The following is a 26,835-nucleotide window of genomic DNA, read 5'->3' on the forward strand; positions in this document are numbered from 1 at the left end:
GTTGTCATCAACAGATGGTATAATTTGGCTCAACAAATATGAAAGAATGTCAATCATAAAAAATAGTTTATTTTATTTGACAATTTAATGGTTTCTAAATTCGACAATCTTAATGTCAAGTGAACAAATTCCGCAAAATCGTCCAAGAGAGGCTCAACCGGAAAATAAAACAATTTAATCATTTCCATTTTGCCAACATTCAAATGCTAAAACTCGAGCACTCCTAAAAAACGTTTCTGTCAATGCGAATACTGGAAATCGATTAAATTAAATTGACGTAATAAATACAACCCCTTCAACAACTATCTATTCGCATAGGTAATATTTTCATTTCTATGTTATCTTTTTATTATAACCACAGATGTACATATTATATATTATGAGATGATCACACGCTGTGTATGTAAAATAATTAAGCAATTGTATAACACTTTTCTTATTAAAAGCGCACTCTACGTATGCAGAGTACGGCAAATCAACCCACATAAGCTAATAAGAAAAAGTTTTAGAAAAGCAATAAAAAAAAGAAAGAAAAAATTGGATCGTAACTTGATAGTTTAACCGAATTCTAGAGGAAAGAGCGAGAGACATAAATTGAATATTTTCATTTGATTTCATCATTAATTAAAAGTGTTCTTTAATTGATTTGATATTCTTTATTGCGGACAATTGAAAATTAAAAGAACCACACATACATACCATAGACGCACAACTTTTCTTGGATTGGTTTGTGGATAGTGGGTCATTAATTGCGGAACGAAGTCATAGATTTTAAATGGATAATCGTCTTTATTGACCCTTTTCCTGACATCAGTGTAATATATTAAAGTCAATTCATTCACCCAAGAAATATTCGGAAGCCGAAGATGTGCTTCAAGTTTATTACATCAAGGATTGAATCAAACCGAAGATATTACCACTACAATGTCACACATGATCACTATACTTTAGTGCCGAGGCTTAACGTCTTAGAAAGAATAATTGGACAGCGACAGGGTTCAGATAAATCATCCCGGGCAGGGCAAAGTTTATCGGGCACGAGTATGACATTGCCCTTTATCTGCTCCTGCATGCATTCAAAGTGACGAGTGCGTCGGCCAATTGAGACACCGTTGGGACATTGACAGTCACTGAAGTTGCTTGGCCGCCAAAATGCAGGACAGAGACCACGGTTGCAGTTGTAGATGTCGTTACTGAATGTGGGTTTTTCGATGACGGCACAACGACTTGGCGAGTAATATCGCGATGAGGATTCACGCGCATTAATGCAACGAAAAATGGGCGTCTGGGTACCAGGGCCACAGGATCGATTACATTCACCGAATCCCAACAATTTCCAGTTAAATCGTTTGCGCTTGCGCTCCCTAACGCGTTGTCCATAACCAGCGTCCGAATCGTTGATGGGCTTTCCCCATTCATCCCAGATCGCTTGGAATTCCTCTTCCTCGATTACGGGTGCGGACGATATCGGCAGCGTATAATTATATTGCACATCATTTACAGAAGTCGTTGTGTCTGCAACAAAGTACTTGACAAATCGAGATTTTTTTATTGTTTTAAAATATACTTTGCAGAATAGTGAAGCCTAAATTACCATTAGGATGACAGCCTTCGCAAGAGGTCCCTTTGAAGTGATCAGACCATTTTGTCGATCAAACTGATACGTTTCATTATTGAGAGTAAACAATCCACCATCAGACATCTTGGATTGATCCGCATTTAATAAAATGACTTCATCAGGACTCCTTAAAGCTGAAAACATAAACGTGACGCTTAAATTGATTGCGATATTATATTATATATTATCGATTTAGCTCACCCAAAGAATTGTTGCTTTGCTTTTTCTCTTCTCCAATTGATAAATTCATTGCCCCAATTGGTATGGTGACGATATGATTATAATTTTTCTTTAGATTACGTTGTTTAAATATCTGAGATATGCGTGTGCACAATACGGAGCCACATTTAAGTTGACTATCTCGCGTTGTCGTAGGACGAATCAAGCCATTACTATGGACAGCCTAAAATAAAGAAAAGTCAAATAATAACCAAATCTCTTTTCTGATCTGATTTTCTTGTACCCAATATTTCACAACTTGTACCGAATATTTCACAACTAATAATCTGCTTCACCTAAGTGCTTCTTGAAGCTTGACATAGTTTTTGTGTATTTGAGAGTTTAATGAGAGCATAAGACATTAAAACAATGCAAAGGCTTTGTATCTGGGCTAATTACATATGTATGTAAGTATTTGTAATTATCAAGCGATAATGGGGTCATGTCAACAGAAAGCCAGCCCATGCAACGTACTCCCATTATCTATACTCTTTCTTTTACTTGCCGCACATACCTCCCCAGCCCGCTACTGTGTGGTGGCAGCTTTTCACTGGCCGTCGCATACGAAAAGTAATTAAATTATAAATTGGAGAGGCCCGAAAGCCAAATGAATATGGAAATCATTGGCAAATGATATTAATTAAGATTTATTACATTTTGGCAGCATTCCAAGAAATACCAGTTGCATGTGTGTGGTCCACTTCCGCCAACCCACCAACCCGATCCTCCAAAGCATTACACACCGCCAATATTAAAGACACAAGACAGAGACGATAACGATTTGAGGTTTGAGGTACAAATGCCAGTGTGACAACGAATACGAATGCGAATAGGAATATAAAAACGTGTGCCAAGTACTTGGACAATTTGCATGCCATGGTGAAAATTGGTTTTGGCCAATTTAACTTGGCCATAAACAGAAAGCAAAGACGGCCATCACCATTGAGCATTGTGCATTGAATGTCTGGTGGTGTTATTATTTCTGATGCCCTTGGCGAAAGCCTTTATTACTCCTCTAATGCAAATGTGGACATTTTTGGTTATGAATTATAGCTTCATAATAACACGGCTTGATCCATCGATATGCATTTAAGGTTGGATTGAAGGATAGCTCGTACAATGCCAGCTAACCTGATACCTTTATACCTTCATCGAAATAACGAAATTAGTATCCTTAAAACGTCTAAGAATGCGCAACGCTTTTAATACTGATACATGGTGCTAAAATACTTCAGCCTACGTAGAAGACCCAATACAAATCATTAGACAATACTGCTCTGCACCAGTTGATTAATTCGTAAAACTTTAATTAAAAGATAATTATCGATGCGCAATTGAGAAGCATTTCAAAAAGTGGAATAGAACTTTATTATCATCTCACTTACCCGACAAATTCCCTCAACACAAACTGCCTGGCGCCTGTAGAACTGTGTGTAGTAGACAGCAGGTCGATTACACGGTGTTCCATCGGTGACAGATTGGTTCATACTAATGAATAAATCAGAACTGACCTGCCGGCAGAACAGCATACATTCATCATGCTCTTTCTCGTACCCAACCCAATTGTAGAACGCTTCACGATATGGCACAGAGTTAAATCGTTCGCATTGGTCGTCACGCAGTCGTTGTTTTCCAATCTTACAGCGCTCTTCCTTACATTGTCGATACCGTTTGAGCACGCCAGAGCAGCCCAATGTGCCATTGCCTGGATAAAATCGCCTTTCCACAGTTTCCTCTTGAGTTGAATTCTTGGAGCTGCTAATAAATGAAAGTTAACCAATTTGGAAAAAACATTGACTTGTTTATTGGACAAATTCGTACCGCTCCAAGCACTTCCGCTTTTTGATTTGAACACAAGTTGTAGAGCATTTGCTCCACTTCTCCCAGCGATCCCAAGAGTAATAAGTGCCGACTCTATCAAATGTATTCTGATTGCGCTGACCTTTTTGCTTGCTAACTTCGCTTTCATCCGCATAGTCTACATAATCATCGTCACTGTCCTCCCCAGCATCAGTCTTAACCAATATGTTTGTGCTGTTGCCGTTGTTCGATGAAGCCGTTTCCGTGGAACTGCATGTTTGTATAACCAAATAAAACGCCACTGACACGCACAAAATAATTCTTAAACAGAAAAAAAAATATTCAATATTCCACTGATCTGATATGAACCAAACTAATAAAAATTAGTGAGGAAATAATTAACAACAGGGTAGCTTCTGTACACTATTGTTATACTTTTAAATGATTGAACATAATTTAAAATACATATCTGCTTATTCAATTATAGATTACTAAATAGGTGTTGTCGCTTTTAATATGCTAAAAATACACGTTTAACAGAATGATTTAATCTAATGACCATGCGTTCAATATGTAATAATTTAAATTTTTCGATTATCAGTTCATACAATTAAATATATTGCCTTTAAAGGTTTGCTCACTGACCTTATCAACTGCATTCTGTTTTCGATTTTACAAAATTATTGATATTTAGTACTGCTGCCGTGGTGCGCTGCCCGCTTATGCCATTGAAAAAGACGAAACGCAACTAATCCAATCAAAAAAAACATAAATATAAACGCCCAATGGAAATGATAGAATAAACATTTCATCTCGAGAGGCGGAAATGAGTAATGCTGTATTCTGGGTGAAGCCAGATTGTTTTCAATAAGCAATAAGACATTTCAACGTTTTTCATATGTTATTCAACAAATACTAATTTTAATTATATAGTTATCTTTATTTTACAGTTTTATTAGTGTTCATCTAGTTTTCCGCGATTCAGCATTGGCTCCTTAATATTATAATGCTTGACGTACTTCTGTAATGTGATACTGAAATTAGTTAAATATATTTAATATTAACAAGTAACTCATACCTTGCAAAGCTCATCATTTAGGCCACAAATGGCTTGACTTGAATCCTGAGTTGAGCTCTCTTTTGGCATCGAATTGACTGTCACGTAAGGCAATCCATCATTGCCATTCTCAATTGAAATCATATTTTCTTTCACCAGAATCGAAATGATTAGAGAATTCTGCACGGTATCCATAAAATTGTGCGGATTACAAATGAGCTTAAAATATGGTATTGGTTCGTTGTTTCCACTACTGTAGATGTGCTTAACTTGTTTCATAACTCGTCTCACAGCCGCTGAGCCTTCGCCTTTGGACTTTCGTTCAAGTTTATCGCTTTCATCAGGACGTTTTTCTTCAATCTATAAGATGCATAATTATTTGATTTGGAAAAAACAACTAACAAATGTGCTGGATATATACATTTTTCGTGCTTTTGCGTGCGACTCGTTGCTTGGGAACAGCTTCCTTGGGCTTAGCATCAATAAAGGACAGCATTGATGCGCTTGTAAAGAGCGGTCTTCCAAATTGGCAAGCGAGGGTGCACAGTGCATCCCAATTTTCTACGTTGTCTTTGAAAACGAGATTATTCTTCATTAGGTGTTAGACTCAATTATTCTTTTAGTATCCAAACCCAAAATTTTTACTCACAACTGCAGTACAAAACATTCGGTCCGTAAAATTCGTATTATATTGAATGGCCTTGCCGACAACTTCATGATTGCGCCTGAGTAGCTCAGTATCGAGCACTAGTTCCCTAGAATTGGTTCTGCGTTCCTCGTATCCTTGGACTATATCGTTTGCTTTACTCATAATATCATGAAGCGCAGTTATTGATTCGCCAAATGTGCAGGTCTCGATCTGATTTTCTTTTAAAATTAAACGCCATTAGACGGGCTTTGAGGTTTGCAAGAGTGTCACCACTTACCTATCTGAATATTTTGATCAATTAATTCCTGCAGTTCTATAATGCGCTCGTTCTCATCAGTATTGCTATCCGATTGAATTGTATCCATCTTTTTTTAATATTTAATATTATATTTGCGAATGTAAAATTTTAAAGCGTCAATGTCGAATGCTGTTGAAATAGCGCAATCTTATCGATATGTCAATCCAATTGCGAAAGCAATCGATGAATTGAACATTTCAAACATTAATTTCTGAAATATCGAAATGAAAATCTACCCAATTGAATCTTTGAATGTACACATGTTTTCTTGAATCATTTATTTTAAAGGATGAGGTCGAAATTTTACATTAATAGTACATGGTTACATAGAATAGTTTACATTACTTCCTAAGTTTATTTCCCTGTGCCGGCCGATTTCCTTGACCCGAATTTCCCGCACGCATTCCACCGTTTCCCAATCCGCCACCATTCGGTCCACTTCGAATACTAAAGTTATTGCGGTTCCCACTCCGGGCACCTCGTTGATTTTGATTCTGGGACGAATTGCCGCCGCGATTCTTATTAAGTTCTGCGCGATTTCGCGATTTTGCTTGAGCATCTTCTTTCACCATGTCGATTACTTCATCAGGTATACGCAAATACTTTATTGTGCTGCCCCGTATGTAGCATTCTGGCATCCTCCAAAACCGATCGCCGTCCTGAAATCATACAAGATGTTACTCCAGTTCTCATTTGCGAGATTAAACTAACCTTTGAAGTGCAAATTACATCTCGCAAATTTATATTCATCCAGGAGTCACAACTGACTAAATGACCATTGTAAGTTTCTCCGTTCTTTAACTCCACTAGCTATGGGACAGAGCCGAATAAAATACAAAACAAATTTAATATGCTCACGTTGCTCGATACTGTTTCAACGCATGAAAACTTACCATTGGGTGACTCTGCGCTGTTTTTAAAAGAGATAAAGGCAACTGCAAAAGGAAAGCTTTATAATTGTTTATATTCAATATAATTTATAATCGACTTACCATTATATTTCTTTTATGTTATTATTGAAACATGCAAGAAACATTCACTAGGGATGAGAGGCTACGGCTGGGATATTAGATTGTGAAATATCGATAATTCATCGCAACTATACTTTTTCGATAATATCGAATGTATTATGTATTAACCACAATTTAAATGATTTCGAATTTTGTTAATAAATTATTACATTTGTTTATTCGCTTCTTTTTGGTTTTTTTATATTTTTATCATCTGTTAAAAACTTCGTGAAACCTTTTTGTTTTTTTGCTGTCATTTTTTGATACTGCTTGAATTGCTTATCCAATTCTTTAACATTTTTTTGGGGAAGAGTCCATTCCGAAATATTTGACTTTTTCGTGGGATCTACTTCTACGGAGTATTCTGGAATTTCAATACCTAGACGTTTGCAAACTTTAGTCAATATCTCGTCAATGTAACTCGAAATAACAAGAGTTGCTTTCTTGTCCTGTAATGAGTATAGCATCAGTTCTGTAATTAAACGCAATTATTCGTTATTGACTTTACATGTTTCGTTGGTTGAAGATTGCAAATAACCAGCTTTCCGCCTTGCTTGAGATTTTTAAGAGGTAAATTACCACTTGGCACAATTTGAAGAGTAGTTCCCAGGGTAATGTTTAAGTCCGACAAACTAATTTTTCAAAGATGAAAAGATAAAATATGCAACAATTTTAGGATATTATATACATATTTCTTACGTGGAATGCATGAAGGCCATATCTAAATCACGCTCGGGCAGGTCGTCTTCCCAATCTAAAACAGTATCGTGCAAAACGCCTCCGCGACAACTGCGGCTATTACCAAAACTATTCGATTTGCAGGGAATTCCCGATGGCTTTTGACCTACCGTCTCCACAGCCGTCGATCGAACGAACTGTCGACGACACTTTTGACACTGGTCGATGAACATATTGCCATGCAACTCAGCCAAATGTTTTCTATCTAGTCCAGATTTTAGATGCAGACCATCAATGTTTTGTGAAATTATATATTGAATATAACCATGCTCAACTAACGACCGCAGAGCCATGTGAGACTTGGTGGGCTTCGCATCGTCAAATGATGTGTTAAATGTCGGTTTTTCACCTTTTTTCTCAAGTGTCCAGACGCCATTTGGTCCTCTGAAATTGTGTCAAAAATAGAAAATGGAAATTTGTTTAATGTGAGCTTACCGAAAATCAGGAATACCGGCGGATGTGCTTAAACCTGCGCCTGTGTGTATTACAACATGCTTCGACTCTTTAATTAAATTGGCCAACTCCTTACACTTTTGGTGAACAACTTCTTCGGTGTCAAAATTCTAGACAATATGAATAAAAATGTGGGTAAATATTTATTAAAGTATCGTAAGTAAAATTATTAACACACTTCTGCAATGCCAAGTATTCCTTTATTCTCATATTCAGACAGGCCTTCTGCATAATTGCAGCTCATTTTTTAATATTAATAGTGTAGGCAAAAACGTTGTTTACAAATATAATTGTTTACATTTGAGCAGTACCTAACTATCGAAACTGCATCCAAAACATACATGCAATCGATACTTAAATGTTTTATTTATTATTTAATCGATATTGTCAGCTGTTTATTGTTATGGTTTATTGAAAGCAAAATGCAGTTTAGATCAGTGCAAAATTTATTAAAAAATGTTAACAACTGTGCATATTACTTACATCGGAATTTTTTCCAAATTACCAAACGGTATATGTATTAAATATTAAAAATAATGAGGTGTAGCCGATAGTTTTCATAAAAATATTCATTCGATGTTAACCGTTTTGCCAACTAAAAATTCGTTTTAAATTAAACTATTTATCATCTTGATGTATTTCAGTGATAAGGGCAAATGGGATTTAATTAACGATACTGGAAAAGTTTCTGTTGAACGGAGCATACCTGAGCATATTGAAAAACCTCCATACTACTTCAAACATATGGAAGCCGGCAACACATTAGGAACACCAGAAATAAAAAATGCGGAGCAAATCAAGCAAATGCGCTCGAGTGGCAAACTAGCAGCACAAATTCTTAGGGAATGCGGTAGAATGGCCACAATTGGAACAACTACCGATGAGATAGACGAGTTTGCCCACAAGCGCATTCTTGCCCATAATGCGTATCCATCTCCGTTGCGATATGCAGGATTTCCTAAGTCAGTGTGTACATCTATAAATAATGTAGCATGTCATGGTATTCCAAATGATCGACAGTTGGTCGATGGCGATATTATCAACATTGATGTAACAGTTTATCTGAATGGCTGCCATGGCGATTGCTCAGAAACGTTTCTTGTGGGAGACGTTGATGAACGAGGTAGATTCCTTGTGAGTGCCACACGAGAATGCCTAATGAAGTGCATTGCACTCTGTGGACCCGGAGTGGCCTTTAATGAGATTGGTAAATGCATCGACCTATTTTGCAGTGAGCATAAGCTGGAATCAGTTGCAGCATTTATTGGCCATGGCATTGGCAACTATTTTCATGGCCCGCCCGAGATCTACCATTATGGTAAGCAGATCTTTTTGAAATTGAATCTGAATTGAAATTGTGCAATCCAAATCGCTTTTATGCTACTGTAGCTAATGATGTTCCTGGAGAAATGCAATCAGGCATGACTTTTACAATCGAACCCATCCTGTCTTTGGGCCGTGGAGAAATAGGACTTTTAGAAGACGGTTGGACGGCAGTTAGCTTGGACGATTCTCGCAGTGCCCAATTTGAGCACACTATTTTAATAACAGAAAATGGTGTCGATATACTCACAAGTGCAGACTAGAAATACATATTGTTACATAAATTGTTAGAGACATACACAAATGTTCAATTTTATTGCAGAGAGTTGAACGAAGCAAATGAACATATAATTGTGAATAAATACTTATGCCGGCTTGCATTCAATTTTTTTTTCCACGTGAAATAATTTGCTGATGCGGATGTTTGTGTTTGTGAAATTGCCAGTTGAAATTGGAGTAATATCCGTGCTTAACATAGTTAGCTGCATATAGCATTTGACTTTTGCACGGGCTTCTGTATCGGCAGGAAGAGCTTGAACTCTGGCGGCAGCTCGTCCTCCGAATAGAGCCGATCAGAGAAATAAACTCGTCGAATTCGACAGTTTGCATGAATCTGCACCCGCAAAGTTTCAACATAGTTGGTGCCGTAGGCTCGTCGAGTGAAGTCAGATAGATTGAATTGAATCTGATTCCAACCCTCATCTAAGCGCATTGGCATTGTACAAATAAACGGCTTCACCCGAGTGGTAGATTGATAATTGCTCGCACGGAACCGGCGTCTCACATTCTTATCGTCGAGAACCTGTCAAATACAATATATGTCTGTTTATTCTGGATGCCCAATGAAATAGGAGCGTATAGTACTTACCTGCACTTCGAAGGTAAAGTATTTCTTCATGTTCTTAATTATCATTACCAGAAAGGGTAGCTTAATGCCCAATGTTTTCTTCGGATCTGCCGGACATGTTATGAATGTTGTACTCACATTGGTTCCCACAATTTCAAGAACCAGACTTTGGATGTCATTGTCAGTTATGCGCTTGATGTGTCCATTTCGCACCTTCTTGTCCCAAAGTTGCAATGGCTTCGAACCAATGCTGTAGAGTATGGACAAGAAGCCGGATTGAAACGTGTTTTTAAACATTTCGCGCAATTTTGTTGACTATGCCGACAGCGTAATTTCTAGCTTGACCAATTTCTTATTTGGCCAGTTTTCGCTGGCCGTTCAATTTTTCGCAGCCGGAATTTGTAAAAGTTACGAACACAATGTACAAAAGTATACTAATTTTATTTAGTCAATAAATTTGTAAACAACAATGTGTTGCTAAGAGCAACAGCGTGACCGCAATTTAAGCTGCAAAAGACACTATAGGAAAAATATACTAATAAAAATGCATCTTGCCCGACTACAAATTGGCCACACTTTTTCTAGTGATGAGACAGTTTTATGTAATTTATCCATATAGAGTACAAAACAATCATTTTAATATTACATTTGAAATAACATCAGCAAAGTTAGGGTTTAAAATAAAACGAGAGCGGGACACCCTATTTAGTATAAAAAAAGAACATAAAGTCTTTGACATCTTCAAATTGTTTAGAAAAGAATACACAGAAATACGCACATATAGAAACATTTAAACTATAAATTAAATTACATAAATTTGACCGTTAGATTACAGTTCCAAATGCTGAACAAGCTGAAAAATACTGTTGCTACAACGAACATTTTTTTTACTTTGGAGGCAATATTCCTCACAACGTACCCGGTTTCAACGACTAATGTATTTAATTGTTATTTACATATTGTATCAGTATATTACAAAATGAGCAAAAATTATAAACGATCTCATTTATTAACATCAAATCTAACCTAAAATGTATACGAAAAGATTTATTATTTTCTGCTTAAAAAAGCAGAATTTACGAAATTTAAGTACATTACAAATACAAGTCGAAATCTATTCTATTACTCGAATAAAAACTCGAGTTTTCTCCAACTTTTCTTACGTAGACACCATCTTTGAAATAATCGCCCGTTGACCAATTTAACATCGTTTCTGTACTATATGGACCTTGAATGTTTTCATCAGCTTGTTTCCATTTGAATTCCCATTTGATTTCATTAGTTTTCGGTTCGTCCTCCTCCTCCTTCTTTTGAGTTGTCTTTAAGCGTTTGGACTCCTTTTCTTCAAAATCATCTGCATACATATCAAAGGACTCTGTAACTGGCTTGCTTGGGCCCGGCAAGTTTTCTAGTTTCTGCATGATCTTCTCATATGTTTCTTGATAAATGTCCATGTTTCCCGTGTTTGAAAGTATTTCATTCGCCACCTCAGTTAGCTTCGCTATTTGCTGCGTTTCAATGTTCTCTATTCCCGCTTTTTTTTTTGCTTAAGCTTTTCAAGCGTTGATAATTTAGGACGCTTGCGGCCCAATCTTTGTAAAGCCATTTGAACACTTTCGCCCGCCTTCATAAACTCAATCATTTTTCTAAGCGATGCCGCAAGATTAAATGAAGGTACACCATCTCCTGCACCGTTCAGTTCCTCATTGTTGGGATCAAAATAGTTCTTGTCATTCTCTACCTATTAGATAAGCAAATTAATAAAAAAAAATAGCCATTTCGTAGCTTATGTACCTTAACCCAGTCAATATTATCAAGCCAGTTATCCTTTATTTCCGTGTCCTTATTCCAATGATAGTGACCATCCTTATCGAAGTGGCCCTCTTCGAGTTCCTCGCGCATATTGAATGGCGTTATTTTTACATCGTCCACTACTTTTCCAACACCCTCCTCACCGCCTTCAATGTCACTATCATTCAGGTTTTCGCTAAAATAGATTATAGTAGCACTTATTTCAAACAAAATAAAAAAGCCAAGCAATCGATTCCATTGCAAAGTAAAGCACTTGAATGCTCCGCATCTAAAATGCTGAGCACACTTCAAACGCTCATTTTTTTAGCTCACCGTTCATAGTCATCGGAGTCCTCCTCATCAGAGTCCAATGTGTGTTTCTTTTTAAACATATCGCTATTTTCGTGCGAAAAATTTTGCTTTCTTTTCGACGCCATAATTAAATATGGAGCAATTTCTTTTTATTTACTTTTTCTTAAACACCTTAACAAAACAACAAGCCTATTGTTTTCATTTGCTATTCATGTACTAGTTCTCTGTGATCCAGTTCATTTTAGAGATTACGTTTGAAATGTTCTCACTGGCCGCATTTTGTGACGCGCATCAACAAAATGTTAGCTATGGACTGTATAAACATTTCAAATTATAATTTCAATAAAAAAGAATGGTTTTTCATTTTAATAAAGGATTTTCAGGCATAACAGATATTTGAAAATATGCGCACACAATTATCAACGAATATATACATACATATATTTGTACTTAGTATAAATAATAATACTACTGCAATTTTCATTAATTGCCGTATTAAAATTGTTTCAAAACAGGTCGATTCTGTAGGGACTGCAATTCGCTTAGTAACATCGCAACATTGAAACGTAAACGTTGAAACATGGATAACGGCAATTCCAAGGTTCTATATTCACCATTGATTAATTTAAAGTGCAAAACTATGGTAGGTTTATCGAGTTGAGACATCCTAGAAGTAGAAGAAATCATAAATATTGTCTTAAACAGTACATACATCTTATATTTAATCTCACGTGGATGTTAAGGATATATTAATTCGCCATTGCATATCCAGCATTTTCGCTCTTTCCATTTTTGTATCAGAGAAATTCTTACTTAGAGTTGTTCGATGATTTAATAGAACTTTTCCCAAATCTTCCGCAGATGCATCTGGCAGACTAAACAAAAATTGTGGTTTATAATACATATGTACATACACATGTCAGAACGCATAAATCGATTATTTGGACTTTAGTATTTACCCCAAATCATCTATTAAGCATTGGCGAAGCTCATGGTCTTTGACAACTCCTTTGGGATATCGCAAATATATTTGCATTATTAACAAGATCATTGTAAACAACTCACAAAAATTCTTGGGTACTTCGTGGCCTGCATTTTTCAATTTGTTGATTGCCAATGCTAAGACGTCGGGAGATGACTTCTTCGTCTCTATATAGTGCACAGATACTTGAATTAACACACGGAGTGCTGATTTCGTTAGTTGTGGAATATAAATAGTATACGGTTTGACGCTTTTTAAGATGTGATATCGAAAGTTCGAAGACATTTTTTATTTGCAATTTGTTTGTTTTCTTTTTTAATGATTATCTTTACAATTCACCTAGTTCATTTTAGAGACGTTAATATGCATTGGAGTTAAAAGAACCAAAATCATCGCATTTTTTTGTGTACACGATAGTTAAGAGTAAGTACTAGCGGGAAATTTACATTGAATAAATGTTTATATAATAATAATTATACCAAAATTTAAAAGTATGAAATTTATTATTTTTTTAGAACAAGCTAAATCATTTTGTTTTTTTTTTTATAGATCATATATCATCATACAAATTACAAAATATTATAAATGTATTTAAAAATATATCTGTTTAATATAGTTTATTAGTCAAAACAAAGACATGTCTAAGACATTTTAAATTGTTAAATATTTCGTTTGTAAAAAAAAAGAAAAATGTAGTCCAGAAACATTAGATCATTATTTCATTAAATACAATAATCCAAATAAATAAAAGTGTAATACTGCTTGTCAGATCTAAACACTTAACATCGGTAGTTAGTTTTATGGATTTTAGCAAACAAGGCGAGACAAGCCAAAATCATGTTTATTGCTGTATAAGTGTAAATGAATGTTCATATGCTGATAAGGTCAATACATCCAAAAATACTCATGTATAATCTACATCTAAAAGGCTATAAACAATTTCAGCACATTATTATGTTGGACCAGAAAAAATAATATAATTGCTTGGTTGATTCTGTTTTAAAGTAAATTATAATTACTGCACATTTTGATTTAGGTAAACGAAGTACATTAGATAAGAAACATATTACCACATTAATACACACACATACTACATATAAATGTAATATGTATACGACGCGTCGATTTCAGACATTAAGAAAAAATATTGTAGTTGGTAGCATAAGGACAAGACAAAATCATAATGAATAAATAGAATTTGTACATTATTTGTTATACTTTAATAATTTGCATGAGTTCGTTTTTTTGCATATTAGATGGTGCCACATTCAAATTTCTTATTTTCTTTAAAGTTTCAACTAATGCAACACAAAAATATTCCCTTCCGATATACAATATCATATTTTAAATGTATTTTTTTTTTGTGATATTTTTCTTTTTTATCTGATTATGAACTAATTATAACGCTTAGACAAGCGGTCCGCATCTTGCATTATTGCTGCTATCTTCTCCATACTCCGCTGTCTTCTGCCTCCATCCTCAGCATCTGAAGCGACGGCACCACACACGCACACACAAATCGATCGTATGGAATTAATTGCTGGTTGCCTGTGCAATTTATGCTGGCAGCTGTAGCTTTTTGCCTTTGAGCACTTTGGTAATATAGAGATAGAAGAAATCGCAATACAAGATTGTCTGAACGATTCCAGCAAAAATCGCAATCAGGTCGTAATGCGACTCCACCATGTAACGATACACCCAGTTCAACAGATACAGACCGCGATACGATCCGAGCGCAAATAGATAATGGCTTGTAATCGACTCAGCCTCTCCCGTCTTGCTCACCAAGAACAGCTGAGGCAGAATGGCAACTGATTCCAAATAGATCGAGAATGTCCAGAGCACTTCCATCACGGTGAACTCGTGATTGATCACCAATGAGAGCAGAGCGCAAGGAACCAGCAAAAACTCAATGCGGAACGAATCGTGATTGTGATCGTAAGTCGCTTTGAACTTCACATACATCAAATAAACAGTGGCGCCCGATGTAGCCAGAAAGAGAACTTTCATCACCGAGTTGTAGAGGCTGACATATGTGGTGAAGAGGTCGAGATAGCGTGTCAAATAAACGATAGCAAATAAGATCTGCGATTTTCCAGATATGCCAGCGCATGATCTTGTCTTCCATATTTTAAGTAATAGTATTATAATAGCAAATACATGCGATAAATCTCCAGCGAACCGAAAAATATTCATTTTGAATGTGATTCGTCAGAGTTTTTCTTGTAGCGTATTCGTTCTTGTTCTTGTTGCTTGATTATATTGTTGGCACCTTGAATAGGACGAAACGTAAAACAAATTTGTTATTATGTTGCCACATAGCTACGTGTTTTAACTAATTAAATACCGTACTATACCAGTCAACGGTATTTGTTTAATTTTCACTTGTTTTGCCAACGAGCTAAAAATTTTTGGTGTTGTGCCGCCTATAATATGTACGTAGAATGTCGGCACAAAAGAGAGAAACAAAGAGAGCCAAAGTGACGTGGCCACATACATATATGAGCGAGCGTCTGACTTGAAAGAAATATCGATTGCGGTATTTTCAATATCGATATTAATAAACTAATAATTGAAAACGCTTTACTTACAGATAAATTCAGACTTTTATCTTTAATAAGACGCTGCTTTATTTAACACTTTCTTTTTTAACAAAAGTTGTATATACGCAACGTATGCTTGTAGCTTACTTAAAACTTATTATTTTCAATATCGATGTTTGCTATTGAGAATATCAAAAGTATCAATGTCCATGACATCGTTGTTTCCTTACCTCAAAATGTATTATCAAAAACAGCCAGGGCTGCATCAATTAATTACTGTATTCAAAGATAGTTTCAATGAAATATTTCTTTTTATTTTTATATATGAGAATTTATATTAAACAATATAAAAAATTAAATATAATTTTTTTTATATACATAATGTTATCTCTTATTCTTGCCTTTATTTTAATAATAAGATTTATTTTACTTCTTTTTTACTTGAAATAGATTTAAAGTTATCAAAAGTTAAAATTACCAACATTCTTCACATACCGAAAAATCAGTTGAGAAATGAACCAAATGAACAATGAGGAAATTATTCAGTATCTTATTTCCATGAACTTCTTGTGAACGATTGAAAACGCTCTACCAGGGACGCATTGTTTGATTGGCCATTTTATTTTCACATAAGGCAAACGTTTTTAGTCGCTTAATAATTATTTTTGCTATTTACTTAAACAAAAATCTGTATCAAAATGGTAAGTTTAAGCTACTAAAACTTTAAGTAGCTTTTATACACAATGTTTGTAAATTTATCATGCGTCGCAAGTGAATTTACAATTATACTTACAAAAGTTGCCGGCCACGCTTGGATGTCTGCAATGTTTATATTTATTATGTTTTCTTTCATTTTATAGACGATTGGCAAAAATAATAAAATGATTCAGCACCTGAACTACAGAGTTCGAATAGTTCTCCAAGACTCGCGCACTTTCATTGGAACTTTCAAGGCGTTTGACAAGCACATGAACCTCATATTAGGCGACTGTGAGGAATTCCGTAAAATTCGATCCAAAAAACTCCAAGGTACCAGAGCGAGAAGAGAAACGCGTTCTGGGCTTTGTGCTCTTGCGCGGCGAGAACATTGTTTCCTTAACCGTCGAGGGACCGCCACCACCCGAGGAAGGTCTTCCACGCGTCCCCATCCCAGGGGCCGCTTCCAGGACCCGGAATGGGTCGTGTGGCTGGCCGTGGTGTGCCAATGAATATATCGTCAGTGCCCGCTGGTTTACAAGGTCCAGTGCGAGGTGTGGGCGGTCCCGCCCAGCAGCACATGGCGCCAATGGGACGCGGCGTGCCTAGAGCTCCAATGATGGGCGCTCCTCCACCTGGCCTCATTCCCGGCGGCATTCCATCGATGCCAGGTGGCTTAGGACGAGGTGCTCCTCCTCCAATGCGTGGACCTCCACCAATGATGCGAGGAGCTCCTCCACCAGGCCGTGGTGGTTATTGATTCACCTTGCTGCGTTTATCTTTTAGTAAATAAATAATTTCTGAAACTAACTTTTGTTCTGATTTGCATATTTCTTTCAGATTGATTGATATCTAAAGATCAAATTTATTAAAGAGCTATGAATTTACAATTGATTGTGATTTGCACACTAGTGAGAAGCATTCCGAATACAGAGACATTGATTTTATTTTATTGATATCCATGGATTCTAGTTTTACATCAATTTCATTCTGATGAAAATGTAACTTATTTGTATATTTTTATGTATGAAGTAATGTATATATTTAATAGTAACATATACGTTAAACATTGCTTAAATAGTAAAAGTGCATTAACTCGGCGCTGTCATGCCGTTGCTATTTATCAATCAATCAATACTTAGTTAAGTATTTGGTATTCATATTTCGTTTCATACAAGTTAATATTTTAGTTGAAACGCCAATCATGCAACGTGAACATGGCCATTTAAATATTATACCCAAATAGTGGATAGATCCCAAACTTTGATTAGTCTATCCTGTCCAACAGTCAAAAGGCGTTTTCGTTCCTCATCCAAATCCATGTGAACAATGCAATGTTTGGCATCATGGAACGATGCCAAAGACGGACGCTCGACTGTCTGCAATTGTTTGTAGCATGGATCGCAGCAGCGGACATCGTACTCGAATCCCATTATTGGTATATTAATGCGATTGGTCGAACAATTGTCGCAAACAGCTTTCCCGCAGTGACGACAATGATGTTGTCGAATACCTGTTTTGAAATTTAATTAATAACTATCAAAGAATTGCACTGTTTTTACTTACCCAATTGTTTTTTGGTCCATCATCGAGCGAAAGTTCCAGAAAAATGGTCTAGAGCACAGTTGGCAATTATTAGACTCCACCCATCCAGGTACCTCTTTTCGCATAGCATTCATTTCCCAAAAAAACAACTACGGAGTCTTCACCACAAGTAATCAATTGCTGTGTGTGATTTGCATACGCCAGAGCAGATACTTTGTTACTAAATATAGACAAGCACATGAGTTATGTCCACCTATCAATATCTTCAATATACATACTTATGTCCTTGCAATTCGTAAATAGTGCCTCGCTTTCCGCCTACATCCCAGACAATCACGGATTGATCGCATGCACCACTGAACAATAACTGGGGTCCTTCCACCCATCTCAAGCACCTAATACCAGCTGAAGCACAAGTTATGATTTACCTGTAATGTATTATTGACTGATTTGATTGTAGTTTACCAGTATGGCCTTTAAATGTGGTGATTAACTGCACACCGGACACATCACAGCGTAGCATCGTTATTTGGCCTGCCTGATCTCCAATAAAAGCGTATTTCGCTAGAGCATCGAACCTGTGATGAAAGCAAAACAATTGATAATCAGTAATCAGGTTGCGAAGAATAAAACTGAATAATTTCAGGGCGTTAACGATGTTTTAATTTTTTTTTTGAGAAATGAAATTTATCACCCGAGCGTAAATTTAAAAAAAAAAAAAAACTATTTCGTAAACGCAATGTACCAAATCTAACAATTTTTCAAATAAATGTACCGAATGTGGCATCCCTGGTCATTTGTACTTACTGCAGTGCAGTGCACGGCGTCTCAAAGTTGTATCCGCCCACTCGAGTTGCCGATTCCGTGCAATGGTACGCAAACTGTTTATCTTTGCCAGCAGAGAGAATCCAGTTGTGAGTTTTCGAAAAAACAACGGCCACCACTCGACCCTGATGCGACAGATAATCGCGGATAAACGACAAACGATTGCAGTCCTCAGAGAGCGTATATTGCGTTACGGTTCCGTTGTCTTGGCCAACGTACAACTGACGTAGCTCCTGAACGTATTCAATGGCAGTGCAGCCAGAGGGCATGTATTGACAAATACTGGGCCAATACTGTCCGGAATCCCGTTTAAGCCAAACACGCACCGTTCTATAAGTAAATTAAATTAATAAGTATATATTGTTTGCATTTGATGCTGCTGCTTTGCTTAGGTAAACACTTGCTTATCATCTGAAACGCTGATAACTCCATTTTCACCAGGTATTAAGATTGCTGCATTTACATCGTCACCGCTGCCCTCCAATTTACTGAGCAATTCCGGCTTTTTTGTCGATAAAAAGCGGTCATTGTTGCTGCGTTGTGCTGGTTTTATCTCGGCTGCCATTCTTTCAATTCTTTCACTAAGAGAGAGTTAAACTTATGTATGTGTATATATGTGAGACTTATTGCAACGTTATCTTCCAGTATTTCGATGAATATATATATAAAAAAACGCAGATAAACGCCTGCTTGCGTTGCGGTACTCTGCTTATTTTCAATTGTTTAAATGAATGAATGAATCACAAAATTAAACTTAATACATCAAAAATTATGACCAGTGTAACCCTACAGATAAAACTGCTAAATCACTTGTAAATTTCAAAACAAAAAAATTGGGTCACACTTTCCTAAGAGCTGAGTATCGATGCGGGCACTCGATTGTTTATTAACAGTGACTTACGATATTAGTAGATTCCCAATACCGTACCGTAGTGTTATCGCTAATCGGGTTAAAAACCGAAATAATCGTATTTATATAATTATTATTACTCACTAGAAAAAAACTTAACTGTAACATTTTAAATTGTATGTTTTCGAAAAGTATATTTCTGCAGAAGCTAGATATAGTTGTTGATTTCGTCAATTTTTTCTATCGAGCCTTTTATTGAAATACAAAGCAAGTTGAAAATATAATACAAATTACATATACATACATAAAACAAGGACAAATTTTTTTTTAATTTTATACTTGTAACAATTTCTGTTAGTGAAGAAATTAAGAAATCAATAGCAGTAGGCGTTCGAAAAGTTGAAACTCTCATGACTGATTCGCTGCATGGATTACTTGAGCGATCTTATAAAGAAAACTAATATATTAAGACTAAACTATACTATACTATATTATTAGTCTATATTTAATTTGTAATTCTTGACACCCATAGGGTATTCATTATTTGTTTTTAACGGAAATGTAAGAGTATCTCAAAGGATCTTAACATTTTTGTGAGACAAAAATTTGAGACGAAACCGGAACAATTAGTGTTGATCTTTGCATGCAAAATCAAGAATGACATCGATACGCTTGAGATGCACAAAATCAAGAACAATCTCACGATGCTTTTGGTAATTAAGGAAATTAGTTCGTCCATCGCGAGGCAATAGTGATGTTTGTGTATGCGCTTGTGTAAGTATAATTATTATATATACACAAAAATATATCGATAAGGTTTAACACACAGACGAAAATGTGTGAACGGAGGGAATTGGTGAGGTACTGGAAAAATAAGCATTTTATTGATTCCCTTGTCAACCACATATGCTTGATATATATAAAAGAATCAAAACTTCTAATTTAAATTTAATGAAAGTTTTTAAATTAATGTATACATTAATGCAATTGATTTTTTTTATATTTTATATTTTTAGTAAGTTCTTAACGGTCGATAAATGCAGCACTGATTTATAATCGAATCGATATCAGCTCTGGCGGTCACGCAGTTGGTATCGTGGTCCTTCTTTAACTTTGCATCTAACGGTATAAATAGCTAATATTTATAAAAAGCAAAACTACTCATTGCGCTTCTAATGAACCTTATTTTGGTAGTTCACTCACAGGTACTATCTTATGTGAGAATGTTTGTCCGTCAAAAAGAATAAAAATAAAATTTCCAAGACGCAAAATCTACCCAGTTAAATACCCTGCCCACATTTCTGCACGTATCGGAATAAATAAATTTTAAATCAAGAGTACACATTCCAGACAGAAGGTATAACTAGATAAGAAGCATTAATCAAACGAAAATGCCTATTGGAAACATTATCAAGAAGGCATCAAACTTTATTCTGGGTGAAGAGAGGTCAGATGAAAAAATCGATATCGCTTACGAAGACAATGAAATTCTTTTTTGCAAGAACAATGTGTGCATTCATCCGCCAACTGTGGCGCGTCAGGAATCGGATATTCTGCACTATCCAGGCTACTTGACCTGTACCACGAAAACTTTCATAGATCAGTACAACAGCGCCAAGAGACCAACGCTCCTATTAACTTGGATTCCGAACTCCTCGCTCTGCAAATGCAATTCGACGGGCAGCGAGAATGGCGAGCATACGATTGGCTATCGTAACCACGAGATAATGCCTTCGAATGGACACTTTACACCGAGTATATCGCAGGTAGCGGTGTCAGTGCCCAAAATAACGGATACGGATGCGGAGCAAGAGTTAGGCACGCGAGTGGAAGAGGAAAACGCTGCCGAGATGCAAGAGTTAAAGAACGAACTGCAGCCCTTGCTGGGCGGACAGACGGCATCGATTGGTGACCTGACGGCGCTGCTTAAGAAGCATCCGATTACGTCGGTGAATATAACTATATCGAATCCACAGATTGAGAACAGCAACATCTCGCAGTCGTACAATTGCATCATTTCCTCGCCCGACGAAATCACCGATGTGAACAATGGTCGTGCTGATCATACGCCGCATCAACTTAACTCAGATGGCTCGGTTTCCGATGACAACAACCCTAACTGGATGACTCCGGAACTGTTGGCCTTTAAACACAATCTGGTTTTCCCCGAGAGCGCCAACGCAACGCCAACAGTGCGCCGCAGAGCCTTAATTCGGGGACGTCGTTTCTCCGTTGACCTTAGTCAGATGCGCTCGTTGCGCCTATTCTTTAACGATGATAAGTGCACATCGGGACAACTGGTGATTGCGTCGAGGGAATCACAATACAAGATTCTTCATTTCCATTATGGTGGCTTGGATCACTTGGCACAGGTATTGCACCAGTGGCATTGTTTCCTACACAATATCACTCTCTCGCCGGGTCAAGAGAAGATGAATTTACCGTATCGCCACTTTATGGTTTGTCGCCCTGAAGTCAAACAATCGGAAATGCATCCCGATGAGGGCAATGTGAAGAGAATTACCACCAATTTTTTTTACGGCACGTTGTTAAACGAAAAGGGTCAAATCGATGATGACTTGTTACTGCGGAAGTGTGTCTTCTTTGGCGGCCTGGAGAAGAGTTTGCGGAAAACTGTTTGGCCCTTCATTTTGAAGTGCTACTCATTCTCATCGACCTTTGAAGACCGAGCCGTGCTCATGGACATTAAACGGCAGGAATACGATGAAATCACACGCAAGCGTCTGTATTCCATGTCACCGGAGCAGCAGGCACAATTTTGGCGAACCGTTCAGTGTGTTGTCGAAAAGGACGTGGTCCGCACCGATCGTACAAATCCTTTTTTCTGTGGCGACGACAATCCCAATACCGAAATGATGAAAAACATTCTGCTCAACTTTGCTATCTACAACCCGAGTATCTCCTACTCACAGGTGACTCGACAATGTGTCTTTCGATCCCAGTCTAACATTGTAATGCCATATTTTGTAACCATTTGCAGGGCATGAGTGACCTCTTGGCACCCGTGTTGTGCGAGGTGCAAAACGAATCGGAAACATTCTGGTGCTTTGTGGGTCTAATGCAACGAGCATTCTTTGTTTGTACTCCAACGGATAACGATGTCGACCATAATCTCAGCTACCTTCGCGAATTGATAAGACTAATGCTGCCGCGTTTCTACGAACATTTGCAACGACACAACGAGGCAATGGAGCTGCTGTTTTGCCATCGATGGCTATTGTTATGCTTTAAGCGGGAATTCACCGAGGCCGTGGTCATACGAATGTGGGAGGCTTGCTGGTCAAACTATCTCACAGACTACTTTCATTTGTTCCTATGCCTGGCCATCATCGCTGTGTATGCCGATGATGTCATTGCTCAGAATTTACGTGCCGACGAGATGCTGTTGCATTTTAGCTCGTTAGCTATGTATATGGATGGCCAATTGATTTTGCGTAAGGCTCGAGGATTGCTGTATCAGTATCGACAGCTCCCAAAGATTCCATGCACATTAAGCGGCTTATGTAAACGATGTGGACCAGGCATGTGGGACTCTGAGCATCGACCTGCACTTGAGTGCGTCGGTCACACAGATAACGAGAAGTGCTCCTTGCGTATTGATTAATTTATGTGGCTTCAAGTTAATCTTATATAGTGCATACATACCTATATATATATACATATATAATATACTATTGCAATTATGTGTTAATGGCGATTGATAAATGCTTTTGATCGAGTGCTTTTAAATATACATACATACCTACAAACATACTACAATATGCCTATGCCTAAATAAACGATTACTTTCTTAAAGACAAAACATTAATTATGTAGAAATGTTAATCATCGAGCAAGAGCCACTTTATAAGCTTATCGTTAGAATTCAATTTACTGCTTAAATAATCCCGACGTTAGAAGCATTTATGCATTTTAATATGAATAAAATCGTATTTCTCTTGTGAATAAAGTATAGTAATTTATGTTGTAAACTAGACTTGCCCTACAACGGTATAATCTTCCTATTTTCATTATTGTTTTTTTCTGCAATCTATGTTTTCATAATTGAGCATCGATATTTTTGTTGTGGAATTGTTCACATTTGTGGTAGCTGATCAATAGGAGTAGTAAACTTGAAATCTTCCGGGAAGAGCTTCGCTGCATGCGGATACATTAATTTGTAAGACTGCCGAATTGTTACATCGGCCACTCCCGCAATATCACCAATTTCTTTTTGACTGCGCTTATGTTCGGACGCTTGAGATGCCATGTAGATTGCTGCTGCGGCTACAGAAATCGGCGAACGACCAGGTACAATGTCCATTTCCACTGCTTTTTTCGCAATGTGCGTAGCAGCTCGTTGCACCATGTTTGGCAGATCTGGTGAATATAATATTAATATGGATTGAAATAAGTACACAATAAGTCTCTTACCCAAATTGGCACAGAAGCGACACATAAAGTCAGCTGTTGTAATCAAATCCACACTTGTCTCAAGCGCTTTAAGTGTAAGTTTGAAGCATCTGCCAATCTCTTTCTTGCTAATTTTACTAACGGCACAGATTTCCTTGAATGTGCGTGGAACGCCTTCCTGACGACAGGCAATATATAGACAAGCCGATGCCTTGGCATCATTTGAACGACCTTTAAGATTCTTTCCATCATGTACCTAAAAGCCACGAAAGAATACATCGAAGTGCATATACATACAAGCAATAGTTAATTCTCTTTACCTGTTTGAATAAATTGTTCGCACGATCAACGATAGTTTTTGGCAAATTAATCCGATCAGCCATTGATGAAATTTCTTTGAATGCGGATATTAAGGATCTATCAGAGCTGCTCATAGTGCGTCTGTTTTGATATTTTGGAGCGCCGAATGAATCAAAGGATGCAGAGCCTGTACCAGGACCAATTATTGTCGATAGGTCACCGCCACTGAGCAGGGGATTCTCTGGTCCACCAACACGACTAGGATCAACGCCACTCTTTTCGTTGCTAAACGTACGCCACTCGGACCCAACGTCAATTACGCGATCTCCCACAACCAAGCCACACTCGGAGCATATCATGTCACCAGCCCGATAATCTTCAATTAATGGAGACTCGGGATGTGCATAGCAGCACACCTTGTTGTTCTCAAGTCTTTCAAGAGAGATGTCATTTCATTTAATAGAATGCGATGGGAGTCTCTTAACATATTTACCTTGATGTTGAAGCCATTTAGTACTTATTTATTGTTTTACGTTAACTCTTATTTTGATGTTTTTTTACGAACTATATCAGAATTACAAGCTCAAGTGAAATATGATGTCTAGGGATGAACTGAAAAACAACTATAGATTGTTTCGATAATATATCACGAGTAAAGTGTTTCCACTTTTTAGCATTTAAGCTTAACTAGATGTTTTTATCAGAATCTACTTGGTTAGCACTTCCAGATTTGTGACAATTATTACATCAACGAAATCTGTTTCATATTTTGTGTTGCAAATAATATTCATAATATATCAAATAATAATTTAGTTTTTAAGGTACGTATCGATATTTAACTCGTTTTCGATACTATCGATATCAAGCAGTGTTGAACAGATTTTCAGAATTGCACTTTATATATATACATACATGTATTGTATGTTGTAGGAAAAACAATAAGCTGTTTTTATTTTTTTGGTGTATCGGAATTCGGTTTAAATGATACGGAAAGTGTATTTTGCTTTTACAACTCCGAATAAACGTATCAGCTGCTTTTGATAATTCCTACGCTAGCATTAAACAATCGTATTAAGCAGATTATACGATTAAGAAAGCAAAAGTTTTCACAGAATGACGAGCAAACATATTTATTCCACCACAAATTTATCTGACCTGCAATTGAAAGAGCAGGGCAATATTTTATTTGCTGCCCGCAAGTATGACGATGCTATTATTTGCTATTCGAAGGCCATAGTAAGACTAATACTACATTATATTATGTATACAAATAACGAAATATGCATAACTTTAAATTGTGCAGATTAAGAATCCAACAAATGCAACATACTTCACAAATCGAGCACTTTGCAATCTTAAACTGAAGCGATGGGAGCTCTGCTGTCAGGATTGTCGTCGAGCTTTGGATATTGATGGCAACCTACTGAAGGGTCATTTTTTCTTGGGACAAGGTCTAATGGAAATCGACAATTATGATGAAGCTATAAAACATTTACAGCGCGGTAAAACTCATAAGATTTATTATAATTCTTTCAAGATACAAAAACTATGCTGATTCTTTTATGCTTTATGTTTTAAGCTTATGATTTGTCGAAGGAGCAAAAGCAGAACTTTGGAGATGATATTACATTGCAGCTCCGATTGGCACGCAAAAAACGTTGGAATGTCATGGAGGAGAAGAGAATACATCAGGAAATTGAACTACAAAGCTATTTGAATCGGTATAAATCAGCTCCAGCATGTTCATGTACTTTGTAAATAATTCGACTATTAATATTGCAATTTATTTTCAGTTTAATAAAAGACGACATGGAAAATCGTCTTGCCAGTTTGAAGTTAAATGAGAATTTAAACGAAGAACATTTAAAAGATAAACAACAGGAAATTGAACAAGAAAGCGTAAGTTTAATTCTACAAGATAAGTATATCTATTAGAGTAGACCTAGGGTATAAATTTTACACTTAATGAAAGCTTAGATGCGAATATAGCATTGTATAATTATATATTTTTTTGTTGCAGGATGATCATATTAAAGAGCTTAACAACGTATTCGCTAAAGTAGACGAACGACGAAGGGTAAAGTGCAAACTTTTTTTAGTAATTTTTTAAAATAATAATAATGTATTACATACAGAAACGCGATGTGCCCGATTTTCTTTGTGGAAAAATAAGTTTTGAAATATTAACTGATCCCGTTATTACACCATCGGGAATCACATATGAGCGCAAGGATATTGAAGAACATTTGCAGCGCGTTGGCCACTTTGATCCTGTAACTCGAGTTAAACTCACCCAAGATCAGTTGATACCAAATTTCTCAATGAAGGAAGTTGTCGATTCTTTTATTGCTGAGAATGAATGGTCATTAGATTATTAAGCCATTGTTGTTACAAGTATTTAATATAACAACAACAAGAATACATTGTATATTGTAATTGTATAGCTGTTGGAGGCAGTAAAATATAAAAAGATATAAAAAAAAAATATGACATGTGTTTATTAAATAATTCTGATGTCTTTATAAAATGTATTTTCAGAATTCAACTAATTCATTTATTTACAAGC

The 26,835-nt window shown here is 36.6% G+C and overlaps 14 protein-coding genes across 18 annotated transcripts; 4 read left to right on the plus strand and 10 right to left on the minus strand.

The window, feature by feature from the left end:
- Positions 1-740: 740 nt before the first annotated feature.
- LOC132783464 (thrombospondin type-1 domain-containing protein 4-like) lies at positions 741-4,545 on the minus strand. Of its 2 annotated transcripts, none has more exons than XM_060788629.1 (6): positions 4,283-4,545; positions 3,659-3,958; positions 3,223-3,595; positions 1,820-2,021; positions 1,595-1,752; positions 741-1,528 (listed from the first exon to the last, which is right to left on the minus strand). In XM_060788629.1, the coding sequence occupies exons 1-6, from the start codon at positions 4,294-4,296 to the stop codon at positions 941-943; spliced, it is 1,635 nt and encodes a 544-aa protein (XP_060644612.1). In that variant the 5' UTR covers positions 4,297-4,545; the 3' UTR covers positions 741-940. The 2 variants fall into 2 exon arrangements, with proteins under 2 accessions (XP_060644612.1, XP_060644613.1); XM_060788630.1 differs by having other exon boundaries at positions 743-1,528; positions 3,223-3,592; positions 4,283-4,463.
- Positions 4,546-4,549: 4 nt separating this feature from the next.
- LOC132783469 (uncharacterized) lies at positions 4,550-5,811 on the minus strand. Its single transcript, XM_060788636.1, has 5 exons — positions 5,621-5,811; positions 5,344-5,561; positions 5,116-5,283; positions 4,716-5,054; positions 4,550-4,658 (listed from the first exon to the last, which is right to left on the minus strand). Exons 1-5 carry the CDS (start codon positions 5,706-5,708, stop codon positions 4,593-4,595), a joined length of 879 nt encoding a protein of 292 aa, XP_060644619.1. The 5' UTR covers positions 5,709-5,811; the 3' UTR covers positions 4,550-4,592.
- A 79-nt stretch (positions 5,812-5,890) lies between these two features.
- Positions 5,891-6,725, minus strand: LOC132783474 (U6 snRNA-associated Sm-like protein LSm4). The gene is made up of 4 exons (XM_060788644.1): positions 6,634-6,725; positions 6,535-6,576; positions 6,353-6,451; positions 5,891-6,300 (listed from the first exon to the last, which is right to left on the minus strand). The coding sequence occupies exons 1-4, from the start codon at positions 6,634-6,636 to the stop codon at positions 5,983-5,985; spliced, it is 462 nt and encodes a 153-aa protein (XP_060644627.1). The 5' UTR covers positions 6,637-6,725; the 3' UTR covers positions 5,891-5,982.
- A 96-nt stretch (positions 6,726-6,821) lies between these two features.
- LOC132783467 (NAD-dependent protein deacetylase Sirt6) lies at positions 6,822-8,159 on the minus strand. The gene is made up of 5 exons (XM_060788634.1): positions 8,021-8,159; positions 7,825-7,952; positions 7,351-7,773; positions 7,160-7,283; positions 6,822-7,100 (listed from the first exon to the last, which is right to left on the minus strand). Exons 1-5 carry the CDS (start codon positions 8,084-8,086, stop codon positions 6,828-6,830), a joined length of 1,014 nt encoding a protein of 337 aa, XP_060644617.1. The 5' UTR covers positions 8,087-8,159; the 3' UTR covers positions 6,822-6,827.
- Positions 8,160-8,234: 75 nt separating this feature from the next.
- Positions 8,235-9,428, plus strand: LOC132783465 (methionine aminopeptidase 1D, mitochondrial). Its single transcript, XM_060788632.1, has 3 exons — positions 8,235-8,353; positions 8,487-9,160; positions 9,232-9,428. The coding sequence occupies exons 1-3, from the start codon at positions 8,265-8,267 to the stop codon at positions 9,426-9,428; spliced, it is 960 nt and encodes a 319-aa protein (XP_060644615.1). The 5' UTR covers positions 8,235-8,264.
- A 17-nt stretch (positions 9,429-9,445) lies between these two features.
- LOC132783472 (cilia- and flagella-associated protein 20) lies at positions 9,446-10,502 on the minus strand. Its single transcript, XM_060788642.1, has 2 exons — positions 10,034-10,502; positions 9,446-9,967 (listed from the first exon to the last, which is right to left on the minus strand). Exons 1-2 carry the CDS (start codon positions 10,307-10,309, stop codon positions 9,644-9,646), a joined length of 600 nt encoding a protein of 199 aa, XP_060644625.1. The 5' UTR covers positions 10,310-10,502; the 3' UTR covers positions 9,446-9,643.
- Positions 10,503-11,017: 515 nt separating this feature from the next.
- On the minus strand, positions 11,018-12,362 carry LOC132783468 (CD2 antigen cytoplasmic tail-binding protein 2 homolog). Its single transcript, XM_060788635.1, is given in 4 exon segments — positions 11,018-11,553; positions 11,556-11,753; positions 11,807-11,999; positions 12,137-12,362. Coding segments are annotated over 4 exon segments (942 nt in total). The 5' UTR covers positions 12,241-12,362; the 3' UTR covers positions 11,018-11,106.
- Positions 12,363-12,452: 90 nt separating this feature from the next.
- LOC132783471 (COMM domain-containing protein 5) lies at positions 12,453-13,470 on the minus strand. Its single transcript, XM_060788641.1, has 3 exons — positions 13,075-13,470; positions 12,847-12,990; positions 12,453-12,782 (listed from the first exon to the last, which is right to left on the minus strand). The coding sequence occupies exons 1-3, from the start codon at positions 13,380-13,382 to the stop codon at positions 12,611-12,613; spliced, it is 624 nt and encodes a 207-aa protein (XP_060644624.1). The 5' UTR covers positions 13,383-13,470; the 3' UTR covers positions 12,453-12,610.
- A 419-nt stretch (positions 13,471-13,889) lies between these two features.
- LOC132783470 (ER lumen protein-retaining receptor) lies at positions 13,890-15,565 on the minus strand. Of its 3 annotated transcripts, none has more exons than XM_060788637.1 (2): positions 15,445-15,565; positions 13,890-15,369 (listed from the first exon to the last, which is right to left on the minus strand). In XM_060788637.1, the coding sequence occupies exon 2, from the start codon at positions 15,291-15,293 to the stop codon at positions 14,655-14,657; it is 639 nt and encodes a 212-aa protein (XP_060644620.1). In that variant the 5' UTR covers positions 15,294-15,369; positions 15,445-15,565; the 3' UTR covers positions 13,890-14,654. The 3 variants fall into 3 exon arrangements, with proteins under 3 accessions (XP_060644620.1, XP_060644621.1, XP_060644623.1); XM_060788638.1 differs by having other exon boundaries at positions 15,450-15,553; XM_060788640.1 differs by having other exon boundaries at positions 15,455-15,542.
- Positions 15,566-16,199: 634 nt separating this feature from the next.
- On the plus strand, positions 16,200-17,146 carry LOC132783473 (small nuclear ribonucleoprotein-associated protein B). Its single transcript, XM_060788643.1, is given in 4 exon segments — positions 16,200-16,341; positions 16,501-16,659; positions 16,661-16,804; positions 16,806-17,146. Coding segments are annotated over 4 exon segments (597 nt in total). The 5' UTR covers positions 16,200-16,338; the 3' UTR covers positions 17,097-17,146.
- Positions 17,147-17,177: 31 nt separating this feature from the next.
- LOC132783466 (WD repeat and FYVE domain-containing protein 2) lies at positions 17,178-19,498 on the minus strand. Its single transcript, XM_060788633.1, is given in 7 exon segments — positions 17,178-17,849; positions 17,903-18,024; positions 18,026-18,101; positions 18,160-18,286; positions 18,347-18,459; positions 18,689-19,036; positions 19,111-19,498. Coding segments are annotated over 7 exon segments (1,017 nt in total). The 5' UTR covers positions 19,272-19,498; the 3' UTR covers positions 17,178-17,779.
- Positions 19,499-20,088: 590 nt separating this feature from the next.
- On the plus strand, positions 20,089-23,273 carry LOC132783755 (TBC1 domain family member 16). 2 transcript variants are annotated; one of them, XM_060789112.1, is made up of 4 exons: positions 20,089-20,330; positions 20,573-20,681; positions 20,751-22,489; positions 22,558-23,273. In XM_060789112.1, the coding sequence occupies exons 3-4, from the start codon at positions 20,948-20,950 to the stop codon at positions 23,179-23,181; spliced, it is 2,166 nt and encodes a 721-aa protein (XP_060645095.1). In that variant the 5' UTR covers positions 20,089-20,330; positions 20,573-20,681; positions 20,751-20,947; the 3' UTR covers positions 23,182-23,273. The 2 variants fall into 2 exon arrangements, with proteins under 2 accessions (XP_060645095.1, XP_060645094.1); XM_060789111.1 differs by having other exon boundaries at positions 20,573-22,489.
- Positions 23,274-23,487: 214 nt separating this feature from the next.
- Positions 23,488-24,895, minus strand: LOC132783759 (transcription initiation factor IIB). Its single transcript, XM_060789116.1, has 4 exons — positions 24,763-24,895; positions 24,290-24,701; positions 23,991-24,225; positions 23,488-23,936 (listed from the first exon to the last, which is right to left on the minus strand). The coding sequence occupies exons 1-4, from the start codon at positions 24,777-24,779 to the stop codon at positions 23,653-23,655; spliced, it is 948 nt and encodes a 315-aa protein (XP_060645099.1). The 5' UTR covers positions 24,780-24,895; the 3' UTR covers positions 23,488-23,652.
- A 283-nt stretch (positions 24,896-25,178) lies between these two features.
- Positions 25,179-26,741, plus strand: LOC132783761 (E3 ubiquitin-protein ligase CHIP). The gene is made up of 6 exons (XM_060789117.1): positions 25,179-25,505; positions 25,573-25,771; positions 25,849-25,990; positions 26,063-26,168; positions 26,290-26,346; positions 26,405-26,741. Exons 1-6 carry the CDS (start codon positions 25,383-25,385, stop codon positions 26,645-26,647), a joined length of 870 nt encoding a protein of 289 aa, XP_060645100.1. The 5' UTR covers positions 25,179-25,382; the 3' UTR covers positions 26,648-26,741.
- The last annotated feature ends 94 nt before the right edge of the window (positions 26,742-26,835 follow it).

This window comes from Drosophila nasuta, chromosome 2L (genome assembly GCF_023558535.2).
Source record: "Drosophila nasuta strain 15112-1781.00 chromosome 2L, ASM2355853v1, whole genome shotgun sequence".
NCBI lineage: Eukaryota > Metazoa > Arthropoda > Insecta > Diptera > Drosophilidae > Drosophila > Drosophila nasuta.